This window comes from Acartia tonsa, chromosome 9 (assembly GCF_053477335.1).
Source record: "Acartia tonsa isolate MP-2025a chromosome 9, ASM5347733v1, whole genome shotgun sequence".
Lineage (NCBI taxonomy): Eukaryota > Metazoa > Arthropoda > Copepoda > Calanoida > Acartiidae > Acartia > Acartia tonsa.
The window spans coordinates 19,281,123-19,297,790 of NC_137268.1; the positions used below are offsets into that span (position 1 = coordinate 19,281,123).

The 16,668-nt window shown below is 33.0% G+C and overlaps 2 protein-coding genes across 2 annotated transcripts in view; both read left to right on the forward strand.

Annotated features, from left to right (window-relative positions):
- Positions 1-16,668, forward strand: part of LOC145328420 (uncharacterized) — a 383,707-nt gene that overhangs the window by 131,515 nt on the left and 235,524 nt on the right. The gene's annotated exons all lie outside the window — the stretch shown is intronic.
- Positions 5,250-16,668, forward strand: part of LOC145328419 (uncharacterized) — a 102,854-nt gene continuing 91,435 nt past the window's right edge. Inside the window, exon 1 of the mRNA XM_080172060.1 lies at positions 5,250-6,106. Coding sequence (XP_080028186.1) covers positions 5,330-6,106 — 777 coding nt within the window. The 5' untranslated portion in view covers positions 5,250-5,329. The remainder of the gene's footprint in view (positions 6,107-16,668) is intronic.

The following is a 16,668-nucleotide window of genomic DNA, read 5'->3' on the forward strand; positions in this document are numbered from 1 at the left end:
TAAAAAAATGCGGACTTTCTCAAAATTGAAATTGGGCGGCTTGTGTTAATAGTAGAAAAATCTTACGCATACCGTTAGAATCACCAAAAAGTATATTTTTAGGAAATATAAAAACGATTCCTGTGCTACGTATAGTTTAGGAGCTACGTGTTAAAATGTCCCAACTGACTTAAAACTTGACTTGCGAGTAAATTTTGGGACATTTTGACATTTTACCATCTGGCTCCTAGATTATTTGTAGCACAGAAACCGTTCTTATATTTCCAAAAAATATAGTTCATAACTGTTCTTACGGTATTTTTAACATTTTTCTACTATTAATACAAGCCGCGCAATTTAAAATTTAAAAATGTAGGCATCTCTTTTTGCAAAAGTTGGGACATTTTAACACGTAGCTCCTAAACTATACGTAGCAGAGGAATCGTTCGTATATTTCCTAACAATAGACTGTTTAGCGGTTGTAACGGTATGCGTAACATTTTTATACTATTAACACAAGCTGCGCAATTTCAATTTTAAAAAGGTCCGCATTTTTTTTGCACACCTTTTAGATTGATTATACAAGCAAATTGCTCTCAAAAAGGCTAATAAATCTAAAATTCCAAATAAAATTACTACAATCTATTATTTATCCATATATTAAACATCCATTAAAGCAACAGAAATGCATTTATAGATATATATTATTTCAGTTTACTATTTTAGTGGAAAAGATAATTAATAATTGTTTGTGTCTGTCTTTCTGTCTGTCCTTCTGTTTTATGATGGTACCCCGATTTGAATACTACTGATCAACCCTCCACTTTCAATTTTAGTTTTGAATGAACACACACACACACATCCTGTTACTTTTACATTATTAGGATATAATTCAAAATAAAAGTATAAAATAATTGAATATTCAATCAAATGCTTTGCTGAAATCGAATTTTCTTTGAATTAGCACTGAGTGATCATCTGATTATTAGAAAGTTAATTTTTTTTTCTGAAACCAAACTTTCCACTTTGGATCCCAATAGTTTTATATTTAAAACAAAAAATAAAACAAAAACTTAAAACGTACTTTTTAAGACTTGACTACAGAGATGCTTCGCCCAGGAATATGCTTCGCCTATAATGTTTAAATTAAGTTAATCGAATGATTACACATACAAAAAATTATCTTTAAAAAGCCAAACGTTATCACGATTAAATGAACATATGCACTTTCTATATAGTATTGATTGGTTGCTACGCTTTTAAAGTTGTACCTAGCTGTTTTAGAAATCATCATGCAAAGTTTGAAACGGATGGGACAATTCTAACGTGCCAAATTTTACGACAAGACGAAATGTAGGAAAGCTTTGCTTTAAAAATATACCTTTTCATCCCTCCCATATGAATATGTAGGCAAAATATATCTGTGATAAATATAATATAGCAATCATTGATATACAGTATAACAAGAATGACAACCTCCATAAAAGCAACGAATTTTTTTACCTTGTTAGGTACTTTCCCTAAAAGTGTCTATCGAACACTGACACACCCCTTTAATTATGCCAATCCACTGTAGGGGGCCTGAACCCAGTGGGTCCTATACGTTTAGTACCCCAATGCGTAATGGCTACCCAGTACCCAATAAAATCTAACGTAGGGGGAGATTGAAGGGGGTGTTGAAGATTTATTTCGAACTAATTATACATAACAAATTAATGGCTTTATATACAACAGATTACAATATTGGGTTAGGTAGAAAATGGGTGTGGAGAGAATGGGGGGCTGCAGGCCAGGTGAATGGCAGACGGGCAGGCCCCTGTGGGGGTAAGGCAGACGTCCCCCCAAAAAAGGGTAGGTTATCTGGAACATGAAGGGGGAGGGGCAACTCCCTCCCCACATCGGCGGGTGATAAACTTTGACTGCACTATCTGGCGGTCACAATAGAAGAAAGGGTTGGCTTAGGAATGTGATGGTTAGGGGATTAACCACCTGTGCATTTTATCGGGATCCCCGGAGCGTAGCATGCTCTGGGAAGTGACAGTCTGTCCGACTACCACAGAAGCACAATCTGTACCACTTTCGATTCCTGTGACGTCATATTCTCCATCTCTTTTTTAGGGGTTTTCTTTCCCACTTCTCCTCTCATCTCCCTTATTTTATGACGTCACAGAAATTAAAAGTGGTGCAAAAGTGGTACAGATTGGGCAGCGTCTCAAATTATTTAAAAAAAAGTAAATTGGGTGGGCGGAAGGAGAGAGTGCGTTTCTGTGCCCAACACTGAAGGAAGTTGCCAAATTATTTCATAAACATACGAAAGTGTATAAAAGCTTCGCTTCCAAGAATCATTGATTGGTAAAAATAAATAAATATACTCTGAACATGAACTTGCATATATGATTAATTATTTATATCATTTATCTATCTATTTTGTTAACAGCAAAGCTTTTCTATAATCTATCATTTTACTTCTTTATATAATCAGAACCTTTTCTGGACCTACAAGAAGCTTCACTGTAAAGGAACATCATATTAATTCAGCCAGCAGTTAGCGAGATCCTTCACAAGACATATACAATCATTCTGTTAATTTTATATAAGTAACATTAAAAATAGAATATGGCGAATACCTAGGCCCATAAACAGTTGCGATAGAGTTGTAACATGTTCAGTTAAAATAACCGATTGCTCTTTATAATTACAATCTGTCTTCTCTGGGCGTGGTGTCGTCCTTGTCTAATGTAATTTGCATCTATTATTATTTATTCATACCAAACAGTATAAGGAAGATATTTCATTAATAATCTTATTTTATTTTTACTTCTGTACGTTTAGAAGCTACTCTGAATGTTTAAAATAAACCCAAAATATAAATACTTATTGTAGTATAAAAGTATAAGGTCATTGGCCATCGATCTTACAAACCCCCTTTTTTCGGTGCTCTACTAGGCATTTCGAGGGAAACCCCCACTCTTGTTTATAAGCATGTAAAACTTATGATCTAGAACATTTAGGACTTTACAACAAAGATTGTGTAATTAAATGGTTAGACAAATTTAGAACGTAATGTATTTTAGATTTATAATATATGTCAAACGTTTTGTTGATTTCAAACTGCTATAAATATATTGTTATTACATTTGGTTCAATAACTTTGTATATAAGGTATGCTCGTCCGTACGTCTGTCTGTAGGTAATAGTGTAGGTACTAGTGTCCTTACTTTTCATTTTTAAAACCTATTTCTAGCCCTACAGAGCTTGATCCCGAAGGGTTAATTTACAAGCATGGCTATTCAAACTTTTACTTAACCTAAAATATTACATTGAAAAAGTAAAAAAAAAATATTACTATGGGCATAGTTAATCCAGCCTAACCTACAGATATTTGTTTTACTCTTTACTACGACGTATTTTCATCTCTCTCTCTCTCTCAAATATAAAAATATATATATTCAAGAAAATATTGAATGTAATATACCCTTGTTAGACTTTTGTTTCTTGTTATATCGTCAATTACCTCATAAGGGCGAGGATGCAGTCCAAGACAATAAAACGTCAGGTCTAACATCCAAGGATAACTAAGGGCAACCAATCTCTCCTTTTCTGTCCAAACATCCAGGGTAATAGGTTAAGTAACACCCAACAGACAACCAACTCTTTGATAGTATGTTCTTTTTCTGGAAGTCCAAACTGAGCATGGTGATAAGATGCCCCTATTTTGAGCCAAGGAATTCCTCCTACTCTAACTCTTAATTTCGCGCATCTGACAGGACAGGACAGCAGCTGGAACCATTTTTACCGCAGTCAGCTAAGATTAAAACCCATAAATTCCCCGACGACGAGCGGATGTGCAACATGTTAAGCCACGGTCGTTGTAGCAACATTTTTAAATGTGGTAGATTTATGTATATGATAGATATAATATCGACTTTGTAGCACCGTGTCGATTATATGTCAGTAGGGACCACTTTTATACTATGTAGTCGACGGATTAAACTATATGTCAACGCAATGGTTATAGTCTAACAGAGCCAAACAAACACACACATACACACACTCTCAGACAGTGCAGCAGAGGGCTTAGGGAGAAAAATACGGGAAAAAAGGGTGGGGTAATTTTTCTTCGTTGTAAGGTGTAAGGGTAACATTTTTCAGAGCACTTTTTTTTCAGGGATACAGGAGATAGGACATTTGATGATACTTTCCATATGTCTGTGAGAGGTTGTTACTATTATTTGGGGGAAAGAAAGGTATGTAGATTGATTTTTTTTTCATTTCCTTCCATCTTTTTTTGTGGCTTAATTACAACAATATGTTTACCTCTAAACAAAAAAACCTTATTATTTTATATAAACAGAATCGCCTCTAGAATATAGAGTTAGGGGATGGAGGGGTTAGTTAAATGGCCTAAAACCATCCTTATACATTTATAAAGCTTCCTTTTTAAGCACAACAAATTAATACACAATAAAATTCTGAGATCTTTGATAATAAAATTTCTATTTGTAAGGCTGACTAATTTAAATCTATTTAATATAAGAGATGAATTTCTGATTTCAATTATCTATCTATTAAATTGGTGTGTAACTACTATTATATATCTTTCTAACTTTGTCTTGTTTTTAAATAAAGGCGCTACAGGCATCTTGCCTCTGTGTGTGTGTGTGTGTGTGTGTGTGAATTCATCTGTTCTTCCCACCGTCTCTCTTTACATCACACACACACAGAAAAAGTTCTTAGCTCACCTTAGCTCCGAGACGACACTGTGTGTGTGTGTAGAGAGAGAGAGAGAGAGACCAACAGCTTTAACAGAAAAACCATCTCTCTCTGCACAATGTGCTAGGGATCAAAGTAAGTTAAAGCTAGAATCATCACTATAAAATGTGGAGGTTTACTACCCGTCCACTCCCGTTTTATTGTAATTAAAAATCTTAGAGTTTTTTTTCTTCTAAAAACAAAATCTCCCAAAGGATATCTTTTTCTCTTTTAAAAAAGCCTAAAACCTGCTCCTAACCAGTTCCTAACTTCCCAACTTGAGTACTTGTATTAAACACCACTTATAAGACTTTGCATTAATCCTCCTCTCGACTTATTTGTTTCAAAACACAAAGTGAACAATCTCACTCTCTCTCTCTCTCTCTCTCTCTCTCTCTCTGTATATCTGTGAAATATGGTTCAAAATAAGGAGGAAGAAAGAGCTACGACTCACGTATATATCCTCACACACACACACAGAATATTGAGAGGAAGAGTGTGTGTGTGTATTTAGTATTGGCAGGAGAGCCAGCGCGAACACACCTCTCCATTGCAGCAGCGGACAACAAGCGGTGGCCGACCCAGCGGCCATCGGAGGATGTCAGGCGGATTGCCTTTACATCCTCCAACATCAACGACAACAGCTTCCGCGGCGCCAGCCGCCGCGCTAACAGCTAGTACCACAACCGCAAATGTAAACAACAACATTTTGAACCTGAACTCTAATCAGCAACAGCATAATTTTAATTATTCTAACCACCGTCGCGACAGATCTCAGTCCCTAAGTTATCCTAACAAAAAGGCGGGAGTGAATTCAAGTGTTGCGACGGTAGTCACCGCCGAAGGCGGCGTTTTGGTTGTTAATAAGAATATAAACAACAGTAATCTTAACCGACCTCCACCCCCCTCACCTGCGCCCGAAGGTAAATTGGGCAGTTGTGTTAAAAAACCACCTCAAATTTCAGTGAAACAACAACAACCGCCAATTGTTATATCCCAGAAAGTTGCGCCTAGCGTAGGCAGCCGAGTTCTAATGCCAGCACCGCCTCCACCGCCTGCGCCCAGCACCCCACCGCCGTCCGCTAAAAATATACGGCGCGGCGATGTTGTAGCGCGGCGGGCTAGTGCCAGTGCCGCGCTCATGTCCTCCCCCCATATTGTACCTAGCCACGGGGTTATGGTTCCGACTTCCCAACATTTGGGCGGCGGCGGTATTATCCCTCTGGATTATCATGTGATTTCTAAGATTGCCAGCAGCGGCGTCTCGCCCCACCTTGTGGGTGTACCTGGCGGCTATGGCCCTGCCGGCGGGCTGCCAGGTGGGCCTGCTGGTCCCTTCACAGCTTCAGCCATACAGGATGGTGTTTCACTACAGGTTGGTCAACACCTTATAACATTATTGTTGTGTTCAATTTGAATTCTATATCTTTTGATATATTTTCTTTCACTCTCTCATTCTCACTTTATCTCTCTCTCTCTCTCTAAAAAACATTCTCTTTTAATCTTCTTGAAATTCTCTATCTCTATCTTTTGCTCACCTGAGAGAGGCTGATCTACGCACACACAAACACACATAAACACATACACATACACATACACACACACACACACACACACACACACATGATTACACACCTTCTTTCCTCTCAAAATCTAAGAAAGATATTGGTATACCATAAAAAAGTAAAGATTTTATTTTCTGTAGTAATTTTTTTAACCTTCTTAGCTGTTTCCGAGATCTTACGATTTATACACATTTAATAGATTTTCTAACATATAAAGGCCCCTATACAGGTCGAAGCCTATAGCTAAAATCAATTTTAGGACTTATGACAATATTCCTTAAATATCAAAACCAAATTTTCCAAGCAGTTTTTAAGATCCTAATGTTTTTTTTGATAGATAACTAGAGTTATTAAAATTCAAAGTTTAGATAAAAAAAATAAAATAACTTTCTCGTATTCATTCGAATCCGGTGGATAGGAACCGGTTCTCATCCATACGAAAAAACTATGTCTAGCATCGTATTATATCCAGCTTTCTTCACTCTTCTTCTATATCCAGCCTTCGGCACCTCGGGGCTAAAAAACTGGTTTTAATCTTATAATTGTACATTCTATATCCGCGGAAAGCCGTTAATAATACGATGAAAGAAATAACTATTCTTATCTTGTTACTTGGAATTTTAATTCAGATTTTAAGAGATCTTTTTATTTAAAAAATGTCACTGGTTTAGATTTTATCCAATTCAAAATTTACCTTATTTATTAAATTTCAAATATAAATATAATTTTTCTTTTCAAATTTGATAATACATTGTATACTTTGCAAAGTTTTATAATAATAAGACAATTCATTCATTGCTTAATGAAACCTAACCAAAATTAGGATATGAAATAAAAATGTTTTTTTTTTTCTAAAACGTTTTTTAATATCTCTTTCTCAATTCCTACTCTTATTCTTAACATATATAAATAGATGTATATAATATATATATGGGATAAAATCTCTCTTATATATTCTATTTTCCCTCCTACAACTACATATTCTTATTGAATTCAAACTGAATTTTTTTTTCTCATCACACCTTGCATTTTCACGTCTTTTGTGAGAAAAAAGAATATTTCAATTTTTTCCTAATTTATTTCATGTGGTTAAAGCTCTAAAATATGATTTTAATTCGATAACTAGGACTTCTCTATGCATCAAGTAGTAAAATACATATATGGGTGTTTGTCTGTATTTTTTAATAGATTTTCAAAACTTTTGTTTTCTATATATAGAGTCTAAAATTTTATACATGAAGTAATCTTATTTCAATTCAAAACATTTTCAATTCAATACATACACAAGTATTCGATTTTTACAATGAAAATTTTTATATGAAAAAAGTTTCTTTAATTTTTTATATTTACATTTCATAAGGATACTAAAATCCAGCCAGAACCAAAAACTTAATTGACTCGAAATTTTGTATTTAAACAGCAAAATCTTCTTAAGAATTATTAACTCTTAAAGATCGGGCACTCCTTTTCTAAACCCTATTAAAACAATTTCTAGTTGAGATAGAGGGCTACAAATTTTTGTGCAGTTTGTTAGTTATATAGAAGGGAAGAATACAAAATAATTAACCTGATATTTTGCTTCATTACCTCTTTTATTTTGCAACCTTTATCTCTAGGTCTTTTTTTTACACAAAGAAACCTCTTAATCTGTTACTAATAGAGTCAGAGTTCTGAAAATATAATTAGGGTTAGTTCTACTTTAAAGATAAGGAGTCACAAGCAGTTAGACATCAAACTACTTTGTTATAAAAACAAAAATTTAGAAACGTTTTGTGATTTTTAATCTAAAGTAATGTGGCAATTTTGATATTTTACCTCACAATGAATTTATTACCTTTAGTTCGTCCTGCCATTATTATCAGGAAGCGTGGCTTCTCTAAAACTAACATTAATTTTGAATAAGTTTATTGGTCGGTTTTCCTCAAAGTCCCATATCGAACAAATAAATTAGAAAAAATAGAGAGGTAGTTTTGTGTGTTTTTCTTTTCATTTAGGTCAAATTAGGTTAGGTTATCTTGGGTACTGGGTAATCCTGCAGGGTTAGGGCACTGCATGTATGGGTCCCTTTTTTTAACATCTTCTGGCTGTGGTTCAATATACCCCCCTTAGTTTATAATTAATTATAAAGTTAAGAGGGGGTTTCTATGCTCGCTAATCACCGTTTATTCTTTCTTTCATAATCATCCTAAATAATATTAATTTGCTTTTTATATTCTTAATTCTTAGCTTTATTTTCCAGCAAAATTTTCTTATTGACAGTGTTGTCCTTGTTTATTATTATGGTGAGCTCAAAATTGATTCCAAGTCCTGCCAAAACCTAAATCATATTCATGATTTCAAACAACAATGGCATACATATAAAATCTAAAGAGAAACTATTTTCCCAGTTTTTTTTGTTTAAAAATACTAGCTTTGGACCTGGACATGTTTTATGCTATTTTTCAAGGCAGGGCAAATTCACAATTTTAAAATTTATAACACTACTTTTTTATTTTAGTCCATTTGCACATGAGTTGCATAGCTGAAAACTTAAATAAAACAAAGATAAAAAAAAACACTAAAAAGAATCAGAAAGAAGAACCGACAAACATTAACAAATAAATAGTCACGATATTGCTTGATATAAGATGCCAAATATGGACATACTTACAATTAAAAACTTGATTATTGAGGTGATGTTAATTTTCAATCACTATTCTTAAATTAAAGTTTATATGCACTTTATATGAAGTTAAAAATTGGGTTTTAAAGTTTAAAAAAAACTTTCTGGAAAAGATGATATTGTTTATCAACTTTCTAAATTGTACCAAACTGTTACAGATCATCAAGTTTGAAATGGATGGGATAATTCTTACATTTCTAAATCAGATAAATACATTAAGGACGTTTTGACAAACCTTTTCTAACTATAGAAAAAACCTCGCTTTAAAAATAGTAATGGGTAGATAAATATCAGTTCTAATAGTCATGTAGAACTTTGCCAAAAAGTAAATGATTTTTTTCGGCTATCCATTATTTTTATCAGATTGATATATTTCTCCCATGAATATCATAATACATTAGTTTGCCTATAAGGAAAAGGAAAACAATAACCTAGATGACAACATCCATAATAGCGAAACTTAGCAAACCATACGTTAAGACAAACATTATTAGAAATGCTTTCATTTTGTTATTGTAATTATCTTCTTTTAAGGTTTAATTGACAACTTTGCAAGTATAACCTTTTAAACTGTAAGGTTTTACACACAATGTAAATTTCTTAGTCAACCAAATTGAGTTTAATCAAATTATTGGTTGAAAAGTCTGAACTCTTCTTAGTTAAAGTTCATTCTATCTTAAGGGACTTTCACAAAGGTCTCGGGGTGGTTTTAAGCTATTTCAATTTTGAGTAAGTCTTTGAACGGTATAGGCTCTTTCTGACCTCTTCCTTACTCCTTAAATTATTAAAAATTGATTTGTAATAATAAAACAAAATAATAATCAAAATTTGATATCATAACATGTTTGAATAAATTTTTACCCCAACATTAATATTTAGGTATTCTATTATGCCTGATTTTATATGATTAGAACCACTTTACCACTACGCCCCTTAAGCAAATCAAAACATTTACAAAGACTTTTTCGTGAATAATATAAGACATTTTAGAATAGTTATTTTACTGCAAATGAAAAATCCTCATCAAAATTTGATTATTAGTTTATGGAGGTAGGGGAGGGAACTGTAATCTACAGAAGGGTTAATTTTATTCAACATCATCATTGATGCACTTCAATATATCTTCCCTTGTTTAATCCCCAAAAGTCCCTGGAGAGTTTAAGTTTTTTTCTTATTATTTTGTATAAAACAAAATGTTTTATTTGTATTAGGGTAGTCAGTGTTATATTTAACCCAATAAAGTAATAAACATTAACAATGGAGTAGGCGTGGCGAGATAATATTTGCCTAGACTATAACATTCAATCAGGGGTCTAAAGGGATAAGACAATGGTCGATAAATTTATGTACATCCCCAATGATGATAAACGAGTACAATTAGTGATTGAAAAGTTTGGAAACTAGACTTCATGAACCAACTAATAAATATTCAATAAGTTGTTAAGCCAACGAATAATTAAACAATACAATACAATTTTGGGGTCTAATGCAATAAACAGCCCATTGTCCCCTCTCTCTCTCGTCAATACAATAACATTCATAACTACCAATTTTATTCATGATAGAGTAGTTAGAGGTTGGTTTGTCTGTTTGTGGACTTAACTTATATCCGATAAACGGATTTATATCTTTGAGTTCTTTTTCTTCAAGGAAGCTTATTCAAAATGTATTTTGCAATGGCACTAATTTGAAATATCTTTGTTAATATAAAACTTAATACTTTTTTTCTATTTAATGATTAATGATTATCATTAAAACACTAAGCACAAGGTGAATAGTTAAATGTGTAATATACAGGGAGGAAGGGATAATGGATGCTCAAATTAACTCTTATTTACCCCAAACCATTACAGGTAACCAAAGACATGATTCAATGCATGCAAATTGATTTGACACCCATTGAGCTATACGTGTATCTGTGCTAATAAGACAGGCGTATATATTCTATATCAATATCATTCATTTACTGTTTTTGACATGCAATGCTTGTTAAATAAAGCTTAGCTTTTACAATTTGTGATTTATTCATTCAATCTTTTTTTGTGGGTTATGATGGGGAGAGAGGTAGCTGTATAAACCATCCTAATTCTTAATTAAAGTTTTATGGGTACAAGATTAATATCGTATCATTTTCAAATTGCGCCAAATTTTTTTGTTGCCATTTTTGTATTAAGGTAGATTTATCGTTTTAAATCTTTGGATAGCCGAGTATTAGTTTCCTTGGCACCAGAAGTATCTCGTCCTAACTAACCAAAAACACTATTATGATACTTAAAAACAAATCGTTTTGAAAAAAATCTATTAAATATATCAAGTACATATTTTTTGCCATAGCTTAAGGATCTTTTTATCAACTTAGTAAAGTTTTGGTTTTACATTTTTCAGAATTTGATAATTCAACATATTTTTAAAAAGAGACAGGAAACCATTATCAAAACTTTAATATAATATTTTTTTTCTCTAATTGTAAACCCATTTTTATTTCCTTATAGATAATCATTATGTATATATATGTAATGTATTGGTATTTAGTGTATTAACATGTCTTAATACTAATGTAATCATACTACATATGTAAAGGTTTAGACAAAATAGAGTTTCTTTAGAATTACTAAATAGAGGGGTAAGGAGTAAGTGTGTTTTTCTTTAATAATAGGGGTAGTTAAGTCATAATTATTGCAAAAAAAGTTGCTTGTATATAGCATATATCTTACACATTTTTCAAATAGATTTAAAAAGTAGCCTGATATATAGAGAATCTCTTTTTATTACCTATAAGAAGGTTGTCATACAATACAAATGACCAATGATAGGCCAAAACACATACTAAATTACCAACGGCAGGCCAGTATAAATTTTAATTGGCCAACAGTAGGCCAATTTGACGTAATTTTTTAGGTACTATAAAAAGCTTCTGATATAGAAGCCAAGAAAAGAATTATTTTTCTTTGTATAGCAATTTACTCGTTGGTTATGAAAATCTTCACAATTAAATTCACAAGTCTAACTCATAAAAATCTTTGTTCTCGGGAATCTTGACAAAAACTATAAGGAGTTAAATAAATGGAATTCTGATTTTCTAATATTTAAATTATTAAGAAAGGTTCAGATGTAATAAAGGATTTATTCTTCATATGTAATAAGGTTTAGGATAGTTATAAACCTTCCCGGGACCTATGAGAAGCTACCCTGTAAAGGAGAACCCGATCGGTTCAGCGGTTAGCGAGATCCTTCGCTACAAACAGACAGACAGACAAACAAACAGAAATCGTTCTACTTTGTATTATAGATATTCAATAACTTACAAGTTATAGAGTAGTATCACTTCCGTTTTATTTATACAAAATATTCGAGATTGAATAAATATCATTGTGTTGGCCTTTATTTAATGTTACTTTGACTTTAACAAAGCATTTAACATTCTTACATTATATTAAGTAATTATTCATTTGATAAATATCATTTTTTATTTTTAAAGATGATATTACCTCGAACGGGGTAGGCTGCTTTCGATGAAACGGTACACCGACAAACCTCCTAAAGGGACAAACGTCCTAATGCGACAAACGTCCTAAACCTCATAATGCGACATACATCCTAATGCGTTAAACCTCTTAAGCGACATACCCCCTAATGCGACAAACCACCTAAAGGGACAAACATCCTAATGCGACATTTCTTAAGAAAAACGTCCTAAAATTTTTCAAAAGTTAAAAAATAAAAAAAATCTTCCAAAATTTGAGGACAAATCCACCACTGCTGTTAAAAAAGTTGAACAATAAAATCCAATATGGCGATAAAACACACAGGGACGAAATTCAAAACCAAAATTTCTTTCTTGAATAACTTTGTACACAGGGTGAAATTTAAAAATCCGTCTGACAGTTGTCCCAAAGTCTGTGTTGGCTACCCAACGGCATGGTTTCGAACCCGATACAACCTTGCATTAAAAATATCGACCCTTACCTCACACTTAATAAATGTGATATCACTTGAAAAGTTTTTAGGGGGTTTTACTTAAAAGATGTCGCATTAGGAGGTTTGTCGTTTAGGAGGTTTGTCGCTTAGGACGTTTGTCGTTTAGGAGGTTTGTCGGATTAGGATGTTTGTCGCATTAGGACGTTTGTCGTAGTAGGACGTTTGTCGGTGTACCGATATGGTAAACTGTATTGTCTGGTACAACAAACAACAACTAAGGAGAGCCGATCTCGCCTTTAATGTGAAACACCCGTGTTATTAGGTTACCCGACAGACAACCGACTCTTCTATTGCATGATTTTTGTCTAAAATTTTCATGGTAATTAGTTGCGCCAAAGCATTTTCACTTCCCAAATTTCAATATCGACCATCTGACATGGTAGCAGAAGGAACCAATTTTAACGTAATCAATTTAGCCGAGATTAGACAAAGCCCAAATTGTGTTATTATTTGGTCAAAAATCATCAACGTGACGTAATAAAATGAGGGAGATGAGAGGAGAAGTGGGAAAGAAAACCCTTAAAAAGAGATGGATAATCCTTGATTTTTACTGCGTCACATGGATCATTTTTGACACAATTTTAACACAATTTGGGCTTTTTCCGAGATTATGACCCAAATGATAATATTATTTGTAGACTTTATATAGCCTGTCTTGTTATATTATGGCAATATAAAAACAGTAGATAAAAATACAATACAAGGCAAAAAATCAAATACTTTGATTTAAAGATTTTTCGATTAGCAAGGTCCCAGAAGTTCCAACATACCTTAATAGAGTTGCCAAGCTTTTAAAAGGATAATTCATGCTTAAACAACCTGTTTGACTTAGAAATTAAGAGTTGACTCAGAATTTCTTTTGTTTTGCTAATTTACACAGCCAAATTTTGACCAGCACACAAATCATTATATAAAAGCATAAGACTGTCTGTCTCTGTACCAAAGGATCTTTACAATATAGCTTTCAATATATCCTGGGAACGTTTTTAACTGTTTGGGGGGAGAGTACCACTACCAACCCAAGAAATATTGATCCTTGAAAAAAAAAAAACCAAAAATCATCTGATTTACATTAGGGATTTTGATTTTAGATTCAAGTTTTTGTACAAGTTTAGCCTTTTTTATGGCATCTCACTACTTCCTAGAGAACAGAGCTCCTAGATGCTGGAGGCCCAGCCTCATGTAATATTTACCTTATTATTTCATTGCGTTGTTTTTATGTTAATAACAACACAAGCGTCTAACAGGGTATATTTAACCTAAATATATGTTAATATGTTTACGGGAAAATGAGTTAATAAAAGTTTGCTAGAGTTCAAAGAGGGTTTGGATATTGGATAAGAGAACCATGGCCACAGGGAAAGGTCCTTGGGGTCCAAATATTTTTGGTAACTCATCTATATTTAATATTATGTCCTGTCGTTTAAATTTGTATCTTAATATGTCTCTTATTCTCTTTTGAATTTTCATTCCTTTTACCCTCTCTTTTCTTCACTTGCTTTAAATATTTTTTCTCGTATTCATTCGAATCCGGTGGATAGGAACCGGTTCTCATCCACACGAAAAAACTATATCTAGCATCGTATTATATCTAGCTTTCTACGAATATAAAAATGTACAGTCATAAGATTAAAACCAGTTTATTTTAGCTCGTGCCTTCGGCACCTCGGGACTAAAAGAAATGGTTTTAATCTTATAAATGTACATTCTATATCCGAGGAAAACTGTTTATAATACGACGAAAGAAATAACTATTCTCTTACTATCGTTTATATTACCTCTCTTCCTTTCTTTATTTCTATCCCTCTCTCAATCACATTTTCTCTCTCTCTTTCTCTCTCTCTTTCTCTCTCTCTCTCTCTCTCTCTCTCTCTCTCTCTCTCTCTCTCTCTCTCTCTCTCTATCCCTCTCTCAATCACATTTTCTCTCTCTCTTTCTCTCTCTCTTTCTCTCTCTCTCTCTCTCTCTCTCTCTCTTTCTCTCTCTCTTTCTCTCTCTCTCTCTCTCTCTCTCTCTCTCTCTCTCTCTCTCTCTCTCTCTCTCTCTCTCTCTCTCCCTCTCTCTATCTCTTCCACTTTCTCAATTTCTTAGACTTAGTAAATCTGTTTCTCATTGAAAGTATACAATGTTTAAATTGAAATATCCTTTCATTAGAGTTTGGACCACCCAACCACCTCTCCTAGCTATTATGTAAATTCTATATTACTATCAGGGAGGAAGGGGACAATGGACTACAGTACCAAAAGTTTTTAAGAACGGTATCTTATTGTTTTCATGGAAAATTTGGATGTCAGTGTCCAAACTTTTCAACCAATATATTTAATCTCCAGAAAGGGTAATTTTGTTTTTTCATCATTTGGAATGTTTATCATTTTATCAAAGCTACTGAATATAAATTTTGTCAAATATTGGAGAAAACAAAAGAAAATTTATTTTGAAAAGCCTTAACTTGCAAAATAAAAGATTCTACAGTTTAAATTGAGTAAACTTCATTTCAACAATAAGTGTTCAATCTTTTACACAAATTTAAAGCAAACATAGATAGATAGATATTATATATACATACACAGATAGATAATAAGATACAAAGTTTTAAATATAATTTCAAAGTTAATACTCATATAAAAGTAACATGATGTGTCTGTCTTAATGTCTGTGTGTCTAGTCTATGGCTCTCCTTTACAGTGAAACTTTTTAAGGTCCAAGTAAGATTTATAACTTGATTGATGAAGGTTACCACCACCCTCCCAAGAAAAATCGCCCGAGAAAAAGTCAAATCCTTCCCCCCAAAAATGCTAAAGTTGAAATTTTACCCCCCCCCCCCTACTGAATTACCTAAAAAGGCCTCTGGGGTGTATTAGCTAGTTACAGCTATTTAAAAAATTAGGTGTTTTGTATATAATTTTAAGCCATTTATTAGTTGTATTAGAAATATATAATTATAAAAAATAGCTCTCACTCTCTTTAGACTTCAATTTGAAATAGAAATTAAAAGTAAACATTTGAACAATATCATATAGATTCTATATTTAGATAGAGTTATTATATAGAATTTATAGATAGTAATTTTACTTAGACATTTCTTCAAACTTTTGTCCTGTTATTTGTAAAAGTAACAAGATGGCTGACTATATAACTTTAGCAATGGAACTCGTTACTAGTTTTTAAAGGGTAGCTTTTCTATAATTAGGGTCGGTTTTTCCGTACGTCTTTAACGGATAGCTTTATTCGTTAATTTAGGCATGTTAGAATTGTCCTATCAATTTCAAACTTTGCATGGTGATTCCTTTAGTAGTTAGGTACGATTTAGAAAGCGTAGCAACTCTATAATCACTACCAGAATGTGCGTACGTCCATTTTAAACATGTTGATTTTTTTACTTTTTTAACAACAAATTTTTATGTGATCTAATTATCCGATTGATCTGAGTTTTGGTGTATTGATTCCTGGGACAACAAAGTATAATGTTATAAGCGAAGTAACTCTATAATCAAGTCCTAGATATGTAAGTATGTCCATAAACAATATCCTGTATCAAGCAGTTTTTCAACAAATTTACTTACAATTTTGCTTCGACTCTTTTACATATTTATATTCTGATTATTCAGTTCGGACACTATATAAGTGTTAATGTCAGTTTGTCCTACCGTTTCAGTGCTTCGCTTTTATGGATGTTGTCATCCTTGTTTTTTAATGAAGCCCAAGGACGATTTGTAACTATTTTTTGGTTAC